The sequence below is a fragment of the Rhinolophus sinicus genome, chromosome 16, assembly GCF_057876585.1.
Source record: "Rhinolophus sinicus isolate RSI-liver-muscle chromosome 16, RSI-T2T, whole genome shotgun sequence".
Taxonomy (NCBI): Eukaryota; Metazoa; Chordata; class Mammalia; order Chiroptera; family Rhinolophidae; genus Rhinolophus; species Rhinolophus sinicus.
Window position 1 is genome coordinate 89501451 of NC_142516.1, and position 17023 is coordinate 89518473.

Here is a 17023-nt window from a genome sequence, read left to right on the forward strand (position 1 = left end):
ATCATTATGTAATTTATATTTGAAATATTTTATTTCAGAAGAATTACATAAAATTAGCATATATAGACAGAAAATGTTTTAATCATATTCCTCAGATATCTTAAGTATCCCTCTAGATATTTTTCTGCACATGCTTTCCATACTTTTGTTTTTATCAAAAATGAGAACATACCATTCATACAATTTGATAACATGCATTTTTCTGTCAATTCTCACTTTTTCTATTTCGGTAAGTGTTCCTACTAGTACTTCTAGACCGTATTTCGATTTTCCCAACTGACCAAAACCAGTATCCAATCCAAGACTACACATTATATCTGGTTATCTCAGTAAGTCTAGGGCAGTGTTCCTTTTTTTTTAATGTTCCTGTCTTGTTGAAGAGTGTGCTATTTTTCTACAGAATGCCCCATCCTTTGGATTTATGTGGCTATGTCCTCATGATGTTATTTAACTTGTTCCTTCCATGAGTAGAGTCGATTCCCTGAATTTCCCAAAAGTTACATCTACAGATTTGATGGATTTAAGTGAACCCTTTTTGGCTAGAATACATCATAACTAAATCTGTTGCCACATCAAGACAGTATTACTGAATCACTGCGAATATGTTAAGGTTCACCTACGGACTGGAATGCTGTTCTGATCCCTCCATTGTACCATCATGTTTCCCCCTGGTGGCCACTAAGCAATTCATGTAATTCAACTAATTCATGGCATATGAATATTTGGTTTCCTATCAACCGTCTATCTAATGGTTTTAAAGTGAATTGATAAAATATGTTAATCAATAATTTCAATAGTTTGTGAAATGGCTGCATTATTAAAATAGAGCTATTATTATATGGGACTTTTGGTTACTTTAAAACATAGTTCCTATAGTACCTAAAACATAGTTCTTAAAACAAAATAAAATCAAAGATAAATGTTTGAACTCAACACCAAAAAAACAAACAATCCAATTAAAAATTGGGCAGAGGATCTGAATAGACATTTCTCCAAAGAGGACACAGATATGGCCAATAGACATATGAGAAGACGTTCACTGTCATCACCGAAATGCAAATTAAAACCACAACAAGACACCACCTCACACCTGTCAGGATGGATGTCATCAATAAATCAACAAATAACAAGTACTGGTGAGAATGTGGAGAAAGGGAACCCTTGTGCACTGTTTGTGAGATTGTAAATTGGTGCAGCCACTATGGAAAACAGTGTGGAGACCCCTCAAAACACTAAAACTAGAACTACCTATGACCCAGCAATTCCACTTCTGGGTATTTATCCAGATAAATCCAAAACACTAACTCAAAAAGACATGTACACTCTTATGTTCACTGCAGCGCTATTTACAATAGCCAAGATATGGAAGCAACCCAAGTGGCCACCAACTGGATAAAGAAATAGTGGTACATTAATACAATGGGATATTACTCAGCTATAAAGAAAATGAAACCTTACTATTTGTGACCATATGGATGACCCTAGAGGGTATTATGCTAAGTGAAATAAGTCAGAGAAAGACAAATACTGTATCATCTTACTTATATGTAGAATCTAAAGAACAAAATAAGCAAACGGAAACAGACTCATAGATACAGAGAACAAACTAATGGTTGCCAGAGGGGAGCGGTGTTGGGGAGCTGGGTGAATACGGTGAAGGGATTAAGAAATACATATTGGTAGTTACAAAGTAGTCATGGAGATGTAAAGTTCAGCACAGAGAATATAGTCAATAATGTTGCAACAAATTATGCATAGTGCCAGGGGGGGTACTAGACTTATCTAAGGGGATCACTACATAAATTATATAAATGTCTAATCACTATGCTATACACCTGAAATGAATGTAAAACAATACTGAATGTCACCTATAGCTGAAAATTTTTTTAAAAGATAAATATTTGATTATTTCTCCAAATGCCAATCCTTAAGGTTAAAACATATTTAAAATCCACCTAAAATGGTAAAGAAAATTAGGTTTTTCTCTTTTGTGAGAACAATGCAAGTGGAAATTTCCTGATCTCTCTTTTCTTGTTATTTCATTTAAATTACTTTAAAACCTACTTTAAACTTTCTGAACTTTCATTTCTAAGTATGTGTTTTTCATATTCCTCCATTAACGGTTATCCAAAGAACACTGAAAAATTCAATAGAGGAATGACAATCAGCAAAATAGCTAAGTAGGAAGCTCTAAGCTACCATTCTACCCCAAACTTATTGAAAAAGAAAAAAAACAAGAAATCATCTGAACCAACTTTGTCAGAGCTCTGGAACAGTCAAAAGTTTACAGCAACCAACCAAATGCCCAATCAAACACTTGGCATTCAAGGAAATCTCGTCAAAACATTTGCTGAACACAAGCTAAAGGAACAGAGACTTCAGTGATCTCACACAGGCAATTGTCTTTGCAAAAATAGTTTGGAAAAGTTTCAAAACAAACCAACAACTATAGTCTTCAACAACTGAAAAAAATCCAGCAAACCCAGGTGGGGGAGAATCTGATTTTCAGAAAGCACACAAACAAACAGGACAACATGGTTCATTGAAAGGAACAAAACAGACAGAAACTGCCTCTGAGGAACCCAAGATAGTGGACTTACTAGATACAAACTTAAGAACAAATGTCTTAAATATGCTCAAAGAGCTAAAGAAAAACATGGACAAAAAACTAGAAGAAACCAGGAAAACAATAGAAGACAAAAATGAAAATATCAACAAAGAAGTAGAAATTATGAAAAGGAATCAAACAGAAATTGTGGAGCTAAACTGTACAACAGCTGAAATGAAAAATGCACTAGAGGGTTCAAGAACAGATTTGAGCAGCCATTATAATCAATGAATTTGAAGACAGGACAATTGAAATCACTCAGGAAGGAGCAAAAAGGAATGAAGTGGACAAGAGACTAAGGGACTTGTGGGACACCATTAAACACATCAAATATGCATTATAGGGGTCCCAGAAGGAGACAAGAGAGAAAGGAACAGAAAGATTATTTGAATAATGCCCCAAACTTCCCAAATCTGGTGAAAGATATCAATCTACAAATCCAAGAAGCTCAATGTTATGAGTTGAACCATGTCTCCCCCAAAAAGATATGGTGGAGTCATGAACCCCAGAAGCTCAGAATGTGACCTTAGAGATAGTCTTTTCAGAGATAACCAAGTTAAAATAAGGTCATATGGTAGGACTTAATTCGATATGATTGGTGTCTTTATTAAAAGGAGTAAATTTGGGCATAGAGACAAACACACAGAATACATGCCAAGATGAAGGCAGAGACTGGAGTGCCCAAAATTTCCAGCTAACCACCAAAAGCTAGGAGAAAAGCTAGCTTTCTAGAAAGGAACAGATTCTCATTCACAGCCCTCAGAAGGATCCAACCCTACTGATAACTTGATATTATATTTCTAGATCCAGAACTGTGACACAGTAAATGTATGTTGTTTAAGCCACTTAACTTGTGGAACTTTTTATGGCAGTCCTAGGAAATGAATGCAGATTTTGGTAGTGGAAAGTACGTTGTTGTAACAAATACCTAAAATGTGGGACTGGCTTTGGAATTGGGTAATGAGTTGAGAAGGAAGAATTGTGAGATGACTGAATGAAAAAGCCCAGATTTCCTTGAAAAGACCGTTGGTAGAAATCTGAACATTAAAAATGCTTCTGGTGAGCTCTCAGACAGAAGTGAGGAACATGTTATCATAAGCAGGAGGAAAGGCCATCCTTGTTATAAAGTGGTAGAGAACTGGGATGAACTGTGTTCTGTTGGATGGAAAGTAAACTTGGATATTTAGCTGAGGAGATCTGTAAGCAAAGTGCTGAAGGTGTAGCCTGCTTTCTCCTTGCTGCTTACAATAAAATGTGAGGGGACAGAGATAAATTGAAGAAATAATTGTTAAAGAAACCAGAACTTGAAGAGTTAGAAAATTCTCAGACTATCCATACTGTAAAACGTAAGTGCGCTCTGGAGAAAACACCAAAGGTGTGGCTGGACACTGTTTGCTCAAGAGATTACAGGTGTGCGCATTGTGGATCCAATCAATCACCTCAGCAGAAACACTGCAAGTCTGAACTGCAGGGGACAGAGATGGGAGTAAATGAAGGAGGGCTTTTGGACTTGTGGGATTCTGTAAGCAGAAAGTGAGCTGATACAGCGTTTGGCCATGAATGTGTGTTATCTTTCAAGAAACAGGAAGAATGACCCTGAAGGTGGTTCAGAGGCTGGTGTGTCTGCCACCACCACCACCACAGGCTCAGAGGGCATAGGCCTGAGAGACAGGCCTATGTCCATCTCTGTTCCAGGGGGTAGAGCCTCCTCCTGGGTTCCAGACAGTGAGAACGACTCAATTCCAATGGGTGAGGCTGATGCCAGGGCTAAGGGGGCAGGGCCACCACCCCAGCTGGACTAAAGGACAGGAATATCCAGTCAATGAGGATTATTTTCCAGTCATAAGAATCTACTAGAACTTGCCCTGCTAGGCTTTAGACTTGTCTGGTCTCAGCGATTTAGAGATGGAGAAGAGTTTTGCCCCTATTTGAGTGATACCCAAGTCTTACCTATACCTAATTTAGATGAGAAGATTTGAGACTTTGAGTTGAGTTAATGCTGGAATGATTAAGACTTTTGGAATGTTGTGATGAGATGAATGTATTTTGCATGTAGGAAGGAAATTAATTTTTGATAGAACAGAGGGTAAACTGCTATAGGTTGAATTGTGTCCTCCCCAAAAACACGTTGGAGTTCTAATCTCCCAGTGCTTCAGAATGTGACACGAGACACCTACTTGGAAATAGGGTTTTTACAGAGATTATCAAATTAAAATAAGGTCTTATGTGGGAACTAATTCAGTCTGACTGGTGTCCTTATTAAAGAACAGAGACAAGTACACAGAAAGAGTGCTATGTGAAGGCAGAGAGATTGCAATGATCATCAGTGAGCAGTCGTCAGTGAGCGCTAACAATCACCAGCACACCACCAAAATCTAGCGGAGAGGAATGGAACAGATTTTCCCTCTCAGACCTCAGAAGGAACCAACCTTGCCAACACCTTGATCTTAGACTAGACTCCAGGACTGTGAGACAATAAAGTTTTGTTGTTTGAACCATCCAGTTTGTGGTACTTTGTTATAGCAGCCCTGGGGAATTAACACATTCAACAAACCCTAAGTAGGATAAACCCAAAGAGAGATGCACTGAGATGCATTACAATAAATCTATCAATAGCCAAAAACAAAGGGAGAATCTTGAAAGCAGCAAGAAGTGGCTTGTCATGTATAAGGGATCAGCAATAACATTATCAGCTGATTTCTCAACTGAGACCTTGGGAGACCAGAATACAATGGGAAGATATATTTAAAGTGCTGAAAGAAATAAACTGTCTTGCAACGAGGGTGAAATTAAGCCATTCGCAGATAAACAAAGATGAGGGAGTTCACTATCACTAGACCTGCCCTGTAAGAAATACTAACGGGGGTGGCCGGATGGCTCAGTGGTTAGAGCGCAGTACTCATAACACCAAGGTTGCCGTTCGATTCCCACATGGGTCAGTGAACTGCACCCTCCATAACTAGATTGAAAAACAATGACTTGACCTGGAGCTGAGCTGCACCCTCCACATCTAGATTGAAAACAACGACTTGACATGGAGCTGATGGATCCTGGAAAAACACACAGTTCCCCAACAGTCCCCAACTAAAAAAAAAAAAAATTAACGGGAGTCCTTCTGGTAGAAATAAAAGGATGTAACTTAGAGCCACATGAAGATACATTAGGCCACAAAACAAGTCTTAATAAATTTTAGAAGACTGAAATTATACAAAGTATTGTTCCCAACCATAATGGAAAAAACCAGAAATAACAAGGAATACTGGAAAATTCACAAGTATGTGGAAATTATTTATATTCTTAAACAACCAATGAGTCAAAGAAGAAATCACAAGAGAAATAAGAAAACATCTTCAGACAAATAATAATGAAAATATGACATACCAAACTTACGGGATGCAGCAAAAGCAGGGCTAAGAACTTCACAGTTGTAAATGCATATCGTAAAAAAAGAAAGATCACAAACAAGCTAACTATACACTTTAAAGAAATAGAAAGAACAAGTTAAACCCAAAACTAACAGAAGGAAGAAAATAATAACTACTTGAGCATTGGTATAAATAGAGAAGACATAATAGAAAAAAAATCAACAAAACCAAGTTGGTTTTTGAGAAGATCAACAAAATTGAGAGACCTTTAATTAGTTTAAGAAAAAAGGAAAAGACTGAAATTATGAAAATCAGAAGAAAGTGTGCACACTACTGCTAATTTTAAGAAATGAAATGATTAAGAGTCTACTATGACTAGGAACAGACACCTATCAAGACTGAATCATGAAGAAATAGAAAGTCTGAGAAGACTTATACCTAATAAGGAGATTGAATCAATAAATCGAAAACCTCCCAACAAAGAAAAGCCCTGGACCAGGTGGCTTCACAAATGAATTATACTCAAAATTGAAAGAATTAACAACATTCCTTCTCAAACTCTTCCAAAAAAATTGGAAGAGAGAGAAACTCATCCTAACTCGTTTTAAGAGGCCAACATTACCTGATACCAAAGCCATATAAAGGTACTGTAAGAAAAGAAAACTAAGACAATATCACTTATGAACACTGATGCAAAAATACACGACAAAATACTAACAACCACATTCAGCAGCCTATTAAAAGGATTATATGTCATGATCTAGGGAGATTTATTCTTGGAATGCAATGATGGTTCAAAATACAAAAAAATAAAATAAAAATGCAATACATCATATTAACAGAATAAAGAAAAAATAAAAACCACGATCATCTTAATTGATGTAGAAAAAGTATTTGACAAAATTGAACATCTTTTCATGATTAAAAAAATTCAATAAACGTAGGAATTGAAGAAAACTTCCTCAACATGACCAAGGCCATATGTGAAAAACCCACAGACAATATTATACTCAATGGAGAAAGACAAATGCTCTTCCCCTAAGAATAAGACAAGGATGCCTGCTTTTTCCAGAGCCACCAGGCAAAAAAAAGAAACAAAAGGCATTCCAATTGGAAAAGAAGAAATAATCTCTCTTTGTAGATGATCTTATGTGTAAAAAACCCTAAGAATCTCCATCTCAACCTCTCTGTCTCTCTCTCTCTCTCTCTCTCTCTCTCTCTCTCTCTCTCTCTCTCACACACACACACACAGTATTAGAACAAACTCAGCAAACTGGCAGGATATAAAATCAAGACATTATTTAAAAATTACGTTTCTATACAATAGTAATGTGCAATCCGAAGAGGAAATTAAGAAAACAATTCCTTTAAAATAAAAAAGGATATTTTTAGGAATAAACTTAACCAAGGAGGCAGCAGACTTCTACATTTATTGTACACTACACATGCTGCTGAAAGAAATTAAAGAAGACAAAATAAAGGGAAAGATATCCACATTCATGGAATTGAAGACATATTCTTAAGATGTCAATACCACCAAAGTGATCTACAATTCAACGCAATCCTCATCAGAATCCCAATGACATTTCATGCAGAATAGAAAAACCCATCCTGATCAAATACATGGTGATGGAAAGAGAACTGACTCTGGGTAGTGAACACGCAATGTAATATATATATATAGATGATGTATTACAGAACTGTACACCTGAAATCTATGTAACTTTACTAACAACTGTCACCCCAATAAGCTTTAATTTAAAAGAAAAAAAAAGAAAAACCCATCCTGAAAGTCAATATGGAATCTCAAGGGACCCCAAACTGACCAAACAATCTTGAAAAAGAACCAAGTTGGAGGATTTACACATCCTGATTTCAAAACTTGCCACAAAGCTATAGTAATCAAAACAGTGTGCTACTGGCATAAGGACAGATAGACCAATGGAATAAAGTAGTAGAGAGCCCAGAAATAAACCTTCACATACAGCCAGCTGAGTTTTGACAAGCATTACAAGACCATTCAACAGAGAAAAGACTGTCTTTTCAACAAATGGTGCTAGGAAAATTGGATATTCACATGGTAAAGAATGAAGTTGGACCCTTCCCTTATATCACATACAAAAAATAGAATGAATCAAAGACCTACATATAAGAGCTAAAACTATAAAACTCTTAGAAGCTAACAGGCGAAAAACTCCATGATGTTAGATTTGGCAATGATTTCTTAGATATGACACCAAAAGCACAGGCAACAGAAGAAAAAATAAACTGGACTTTATCAAATTAAAAAAGTTTGTGGATCAAGTAATGCTATCAAGAGAGTGAAAAGGCAACACACAGAATGGGAGACAATATCTGAAAATGATGACTCTGATAGGAGATTAGTATCCATAATGTATAAAGAACTCCTAAAACCCAAAAAAAATAATCCAATTAAAAATGAGCAAAGAACTGGAATAGGTATTTCTCCAGAGAAAATAGTCAAATGGCCAATAAATGTACATAAAAATATGTTCTCAACTATACCAGGGAAATGCAAATCAAATCCACAATGAGATACCACGTCACACCCTTAAAATGGCTATTATTTTAAAAAAATAAAATAACAAGTGTTGGTGAGGATGTGGAGAAATTGGAACCCTTATCATTGTTATAATAGGAATGTAAAATGATGCAGATGCCCCAGAAAAGTTTGGCAGTTTTTCAAAAAGTTAAATAGAATTAGTATAATACAATCCAGCAATTCCACTCCTCCTTATATACCCAAAAGAATTGAAAGCAGAGACCCAAACAGATACTGTATACCACGTTCATAATAGCATTATTCACAATAACCAAAAGGTTGAAACAATCCACTGTTCATCACAAGATGGATAAAGAAATGTGGTTACACACACACACAATGGATATTAATCAGCCATGAAAAGAAATGAAATTCTGATACATGTTACATGTAAACATTATGCTAAGTTAAATAACGCAGACACAAAAGGAAAAATAATTGTTTATTTTCTACTTAGGAGGTACCTAGAATAGGCAGCTTCATAGAGAAAGAAAGTAGAACAAAGGTTGTCAGATACTGGGGGAGGAGAAATGGGAGTTACTATTTAAGGGGTACAGAGCTTCTGTTTGGGATGAGGAAAGAGTTCTAGAGATGGACAGTGGTGATGGCTGCACAACATGGGGAATATACATAATGACACTGAACTCTACACTTAATGGTTAAAATGGTGAATTTTGTTATATGTTTTACCTCAATTTAAAGACACTAAAAACAATTCAACACAAGGAATACATGCAAGTTCTACTCTATGGCTGAATAAGCAGATTTCCCCAACTCATCTGGGGAGGCAGCATAGCACGAGCAGGCTCCATAGCACGAGCAGGCTCTGAGTACAGCTGCATTGCCCAGGTCAGTGCTGACTCTACTTTCTCAGGCAAGTTGCTTCATCCCTTTGGTTAGAGTGAAGGTAACGGTATCTTTCTCATAGGATTGTTGTGAAAATTAATGAGTTCATTCACACAAAGCATTACTGCCCTTAGAATGAATTAATTCATATAAAGCAATGACGCAAAGAGATCTATAAGGATGAACTCAGTAGCTATCTAAACCCATCAGTCACATATCCAAAATGTAACATGAAATGCCTTTCATCTGAATCTATTTTGGTGTTCAAATTCAGAAAACCACCTAATGACAATCAGTCCATTCTCAGATACACATGATCAGAAACAGGTTTTATCATTTTATTTTGATCTGTCAGCTCTATATGTTTTCCTAGTCTCTACAGCTGACCCTTGAACAACATGGGCTTGAACAGCGTGGGTCCACTGATATGTGGATTTTTTAATACTATTAAACGTGTTTTCTCTTTATGATTTTCTTAACATTTTTTTCTCTAGCTTATTTTACTATAAGACTACAGTATATAATACATATAACATACGAAGTATGTTCATTGACTGTTTATGTTATTGATAAGGCTTCTGGTCAATAGTACGCTCTTAGTAAGTTTTTGGGGAATCAAAAGTTATACAGGAATTACAGGATTTTCAACTGCGTCGTAGGGGGTGAGGAGGTTGGCACCCCGTGTTGTTCAAAGGTCAGCTATAGATTTCTGAAGGTAGCGAGAAACATGATATATCCTTCACTGTCCTTTCCCTCCACATATCACTAACTTGCCTAATGAAGAATTCCTTCAATTTACTATGAATCATGTGAATTTCTTATTTAAAGTTGCAGCTACTAAGAAACCTAAATTTACAGACAGCTCATAGTGGCTTGTTTGCTCTAAAATTCATACTGGGAACTCATTTCTATTATACCTTTCTATTTAAAATTTGCAAAAATATTGTCTCAAAGGAATACTATATACTTACCAACTGAAGATAGAAATCAGTAGGACTATTTATGTGACAAACCATAACTGAAACATCTGTCATTTCTTTAGGCAAAATAGGTGGGTTATAGTGTAAAGTCATATTTTTTCCAGAGTGACTTCTTGGTGACTGTGACCTAAACCTAATTAAAAGCATAATTAAAACATAAGCAAGAGCCATTTTCTTAGTCTCTTTTCTCAGGACTTGACCTGAAGGACTTGGACATACACTGATTTATCTGCCAAAAGTATTTATTTTCCAATTTCTCTCTTCTAACTTATAACACTTCTTGGTATTGTCTCCAATTATCAAATCAAGTTAAATAAGATGCCAAGTCTCAAAACTCAATAATTAACCTTCAAATTTGTGTTGGAACATTTTTGAGCTGGATTTGTAGTTTCTACTCAAAGTTTCTAACTGTTCAGTGCACTTGATAACCACAGTGTATGGTAGCACTCACTAAGGACAGCTGAGAGGTCTCTGTGGCCTCTCTCAGCTCCAAGACCGCTTTTATTTTTCCAGAATGGAACCTACTTGGTTCACTTTCAGAGCTGTGTAATTACTCAGGACAGAAAGTAAGTATCTTCCACTATCTCTATGGTTAGTCAGCTTTGTTCATCAGAGATGAGGGAGGAAAGAACTTTTAAGTATCTATTCTAGATTCATATATTAAATAGAATGGTTAGAAAATTTAAATCAGGAACTGTTAAACTACAATCCTTGAAATACTAGTGGAGCTGCTTTGAAGTTATCAAGAGTCTAAAAAAATATTCAGTATGCCCAAATAGTTTCTATTTTGAGCTATCTTAACTTCTTGATTTCCTTAAATCAAATGATCTGAATGCAGTTTTCAGAGCCAACTGTAATTAGAAAACTCTGACAGCAACATTTTCAACCTCTTGGAGTATGTTGAGGTTCACTTTAGAGCCCATAGTTTTTTAAAGGTAAAATCTGCTATTCCAATTTATAGCTATTATCTCAAAAATATTTAAGGTTTAGTACCTTATAAATATAACTTAATATTTAAGTTACCTACCTTGCCAGTTCCATAAACACTAATGCATCTCTAAGAGACACAGGCATGTCACTGCTTATTTTATTTGTTGGTGGTTTCTGCAGGTCTACAATAAGCACACCATCTTCTTCTCTAAAAACTTTCATTAAAACAGCCTTGTTATTTACCATTTTTAAAAATTCTACTTTAGCTTCTTCTCCCCAGCCTTCATTCTGTGGAAAAAGTTAAATTCCAAGGTACTTAGTAAAGATAATTAGTTCTAATGGTACAATGCTCTGGATTTAACTTTATACCAACCAAAGTCCGCAAATTTGAGCAAAGGCATGGAACCAACCATAGATACTAAGCAGCAGCTGGGGCCACAAACTCAGGACAGTCTTATATATGCATGATGTGTGGATTATACTTTGATTTTATAAATATAGCCTTAAGGTGTCCATACGCTGTTCCACTTCAGAATTTAGTTTCACTTCTGGATATTAGTATGAAGATTATAAATAAAGATTTTAAAATAAAACACAAGTATTAGATAAGAATTTTCCATTGAAATGATGAAGATTCAAAAGGCAAATCAGAAAGTATAATGGAAGCCATGTAATACAATCAAGATATTTATAATCATCATCAGTTAAATTAGTTCTCATTACTAGCAATATATGCGGTATAGGCTACTTAAACAATAAAGAAAAATATTCACCTGTTGAAAAACAGTTTTTTAAGTTGATCTTTGAAACTTTGAGTTTACCGATACCTAAAATAAATTTCAAAGGTCAAAACTACACATTCCTTAAAAACAAAAATATAAAACATCTTTCTAAAAATGAGTGTGAGTATAAAAGTAAAGCCTACTCAGAATAAAAGACAAAATTAAACAATTTTACCATTTTGAGGAAAACACTAGGTGCTAGTATTTTTGTGTTTTTTTTAATTTGTTTATTCATTCTTTCAAATATCTGTTGAATATCTACTGTGTGCTATACCTAGCTAAGTGCTGGAAATACAATGATGAGCAAAGACACAGACTCCTGCTTTCACAGATTTTATAATAACATAACTGTTTAACATACATTCTTACACACAATTCCTGTCTCCCAGGGTTTTTCAATATTGCTGGGGAATATCTAAATAGTAATAAATAATACAAAGGAATACAATATGGGCTATAAGTAATGAACAAAGCGTCATGGAACTACTGAAGAAATGTATAGAAACACAAACCATGCCATATTTTAATTTCTGTATATTTGACTTTAAAATTTAGTGGTTTATTTGGATATTTCACCCATTATTATGTTATATAAGCTTATTCTACTCAATTTCCCATTAAGAACATTTCCAATTGTGGAAACTGAAGTTCATTTTCTTTTTTATTGGCACCTATTGGCTTATTATGCAAAACGTAATTGCCAAAAGAATTGGTACCTTGAAACTACACTCAGCAATCTGATTTGCAATACCTAGCTAAAACTGGCATATTTACCCCAGAAGAAGAAATAACTTAAGTTTCACTTACTGAATTCTGTGGAACAATGTCCTTCAATGAGCATGGCTGTGCTAATGGCTGGATGCCTTCCAGCAGCCTTTCAATATATGGTTCAGACTTCCTCAGAACCAGACCTAAGTCACGCAGTACTATACGCTGCTCAGTACTACGTTCTGTTCTCACATGGGTATCACCAACTCTAGGAAGAATTCAAGTGACATTTATTGAAAATAATGCTTCAAACCCAAACTTTCCCCCATAAAAGGTATGCAATTCTAAGGATACTCTCCTTAAGTTAAATCTTCTAGAAAGTTATATTCTAATTCATATTTCCTTACTATATAAATTTAATCTAGCTTTTAGAAGTACAGATATTATTTCTATATATAGAATTAAATTTCAATTGCCTTTATCTGAATTGTCTTTCCTGTACTTATTCAGTTTAAACTTAAAGGGGATAATGATGCCCCCAAAGAGAAATCTGTTTATTTATAAAGCTGTGACCATTAAATAATTAGGGACCAGGCTATAGTTAATACGGGTTCTTATCACAGAATCATTTTCAGTTTGTTTTCTTTTCCAGAACACTGAGGAAAACATTTTTTATACCAAGAGTAAGCTAGACACTGTGCCACTTTCACATGCAATGAAATTACAGAAATCTGACTAAAAATTTAACTCAATCATCCTGCAATTAACTATAACACTGTATGTAAAAGAACTTTTGAGTGCATCATCATTCCCTTCTTTGAAGCAACATAGAAGAGTACTTAAGTTTGGATACATCAAAAAGCTCCCTTTTTAAGTTCCCCATCTAGTAACACTTGTAAATAACACTTTACTAATTTAGTAATTTTTAAGACAAATTATAGAGCAAAACTATTTGCCTTGGAAATGAAGAATGATAAATTACTGCTCTCTACCTCTTCCCAATTTCCTTTATTCGTTAGGATCCACCCTACACCCATCACAAACATTTCTAAGCAGGCCAAGGACACATAATTTTAAAATATCATACCCCTCAACAATTAGCACTTCAGAATTTCCATAATCTACCATGAATATTTGTATTAGTGAAACTTCATGGACTGAGAATTTAGTTGGACAACGTTTCTTAATATTTTCAGTTTCTATTGGAATTAATTTAGTGATAATTCCTCGACACCATATTCCATTTTCAACACTGCTGACAAATATTGCTGCACCTAAATAAGGGAGACAAATCATTATCAATGTTTATGGAGAAAGAATACTTAATAAGCTCTAATTTACGAATACTTAATAAGCTCTAACTTCCACTACTAAGAAGTCTTAATTCATTTATCTACTGATAAATGATAATAGTAGCATGTCAAGTGCTATGAGAAGGATCAAGGTAGGGTATTATGATAGCTCCTGTCCCACAGAAACTTATCAGCTGAAAGAGGAGGTAACAAAGAATATTCGGTTAGCAGTCACTTATTGAGGACCTATGTTTTATGAACTATAACAAAGATGAATGAGACCATCCTGCCATCAAGATACTCAAGAAAGAAAGAGACAGGCAAATAAATGACTTTAATAACAACAACAAAGACTCTCTATCCTCATGCATGTACACACATGCATTGTACATATACATGTACTAAAATTTGTAAAATACTTTGGTAACATAAAGGAAGAAATAATGACCTACTCTTGGTTAAGGGGAGTGAAAATAAACAAACAATGAAAAGCAGAATGTGAAATGCCAAAATTAAATTAATATACAGTGCAGTTCAGAGAAGGGGAAGATGAACCTAGGAGCAGAGGAAGACCTTGCATTATAAATAACCAGGAAAACAGAAGAGGCCTGAATTTGAATGCTTACTATGAGCTCAGCAGTGTTTTCAGTATTTTATGTTTGAGTTCATTTACTCCCACAACAAACCTATGAAAATGGTGCTTCCATCACATAAGTGAGGAAACTAGGCAAAGACACCCTGGAAACCTAGCCCAAGCTACACAGCTACTTAGAAGAGGTACGAGGAGAACTCAGATAGTCTTAGAGCCCATCCTCCTAAAAACTAAGCTACACAGCAGAGATAAATTTAGTAAGACCTGATCACTGATTATACACAGAAGGATTCTCTATAATCCCCTCTGTACATGCTAATAAAATCAAGATAGTTGAGAAGCACATCAGGGGGCCTTTTAAGTTCTACCAAAACATTTGTTTGTCCTTGAGATTGTTGTTGACCTTCTCATATGTTGATATACCACATAACCAATATTCTTAGTTTTAAACTATATGCTATTAAACCATTCTTTCTTGCAATACATAAAAGCTTGCTGAAGCCATTTTTGTTCTTTATAACGAAGAACAGGCAGTTAAAGTGAACAAGAGGATACCCTCCTAAAGCATTCTATCACATTTCTTCCCTTACCACTAATTTCTCAAAATATAAATGAGTATTTAAATCATACTCGTATATACTTATCTTGAAATAACAATTATCCTTAATTTAAAACAAAGGGCGACTTTCTGGCTTTCTTAGTACATTTTCTAAATCTAAGCTGAGCTCTTTTGGGCATGTATTAAATTTCAGAGAATTATTTGCAAAAAAATTAACACTACACTTCCCTCCTCTAAAATACTTGTGTTATTTTTTAAGTTTGACAATTATTATTTTTTGTCAGAAGTGTGTGATGATCCTAGGCTTCTGATACTCTGTTAAGCTCCACAGATGTGCTGAGAGCTAATCACATTTTTAAAGAACTACTATATAAGGCTAAACAGATTACACTTTTTGGTATTAGTTACATATAGACATTGATTGCTATTAACAGAATTAGAAAAATGCTGTATCAGTAAATCAAACAAATCATAGCTTCATCTTATTATAGAGTATAACCAAATTTAGTCAAAGGAGTTACAAGGAAAATATTTTTAATGAAAGCCCCAATTATGACAAATTACACATATCCTTAGAATTAAGATGGACTGGTTAAGTTTCCCAACTACCCTTTGTGTGGCCCTAGGAAACGGATGCCACTATCCTCCAGCATCTCATCAAGTGTTTAATTACATCCTCAGCATTACGTGTGGACATCAAGGGACTGGAGTCACATTATAAGGAATCATCTTAGAGGAACAGTTTGCCTTGGAGACCAGGGGCAAACTACGTAACAGGCACTGGGTTTTGTCATTTATAAAACTCATCTCACTCTATAATGGAGTTCTTGTGTTATCTCACTCAGTGGTCAATTTTGAGTATTTAGCTAACTTACCTAAATAAAATTTAACTTATGTTAAATAATTCCAAAACTTTTATGCTTGGAGTACAAATCTGTACTATAAAAAGTTTATATGAGCTGGCCAACTGTTACAATATTTATATACACTTGACATTTTAATCTGTAGTAATATTTCGTTACCTAGCTCCAAAATGTCTGAAGGATGAAGGTGTACACTTTCACTGCAAAACTGATTCACCTGCTTTTCCAACACTGTTGCATTTTTTCTTTGTGAATACCTCCGGATGTAGAAGTGACAAGGATGTATTACATGACTTACGAACACTAGCTCTGGAGGATCTGGATAAGAATATTTAAACCACATTAATAAACCATAAGTTAGAAAAGAATTCACAAAACCTGAATGCAATATCCTCTAAAAGAATAAGTATCTTGTGGCATTGCAAACTCCAGAATACGGAGGTCCCACCAAAGAGTCCAATGCCAAAATAGTAACTAGACTAATGGAACAAACAGATTAGCAAACTGAACTGCAAATATTTTATTTACTTGTAAAATATGCTAAATAAGTGGAATTGCAGTTCATGTGGTAGTCAGACTGTAAAGTCAGTAATATTAAGTCCCTTGTATTACAACAAACTTCAGAGTTTATTTGTAAACATATTTGGAACTCATAAACCCACTGGTAATAATTAGGTTTCTAACACAGCCACCTAAAATCCTATGTAATCTATAGTATTCTCAATAATTAGCTCATAGTCACTCTGAATCCCAAATCTTATCAGGTTAGAGAGGCGTGAAACAATGTCCAGGCAAAGCCAACATACTGAGCAGCATTTAGGGGAAGATGGGTGTTTAGATGGAGGTAGAGTTGGGATAGAGTAAAAGATGTTGAGACATTTTTTGTATATAACACTAATTAAGCCAAGTGTTGCATCTGATATGAAAAGATCTCC

The 17023-nt window shown here is 35.1% G+C and overlaps 1 protein-coding gene across 1 annotated transcript in view; it reads right to left on the reverse strand.

The window, feature by feature from the left end:
• Nucleotides 1-17023, reverse strand: part of RNF17 (ring finger protein 17) — a 91507-nt gene that overhangs the window by 48121 nt on the left and 26363 nt on the right. The window contains exons 12-16 of the mRNA XM_088793001.1: nt 16248-16406; nt 13870-14056; nt 12882-13050; nt 11390-11580; nt 10354-10495 (exon numbers count right to left, since the gene is read on the reverse strand). Of these exons, the coding sequence (XP_088649127.1) occupies nt 10354-10495; nt 11390-11580; nt 12882-13050; nt 13870-14056; nt 16248-16406 (848 nt within the window). The remainder of the gene's footprint in view (nt 1-10353; nt 10496-11389; nt 11581-12881; nt 13051-13869; nt 14057-16247; nt 16407-17023) is intronic.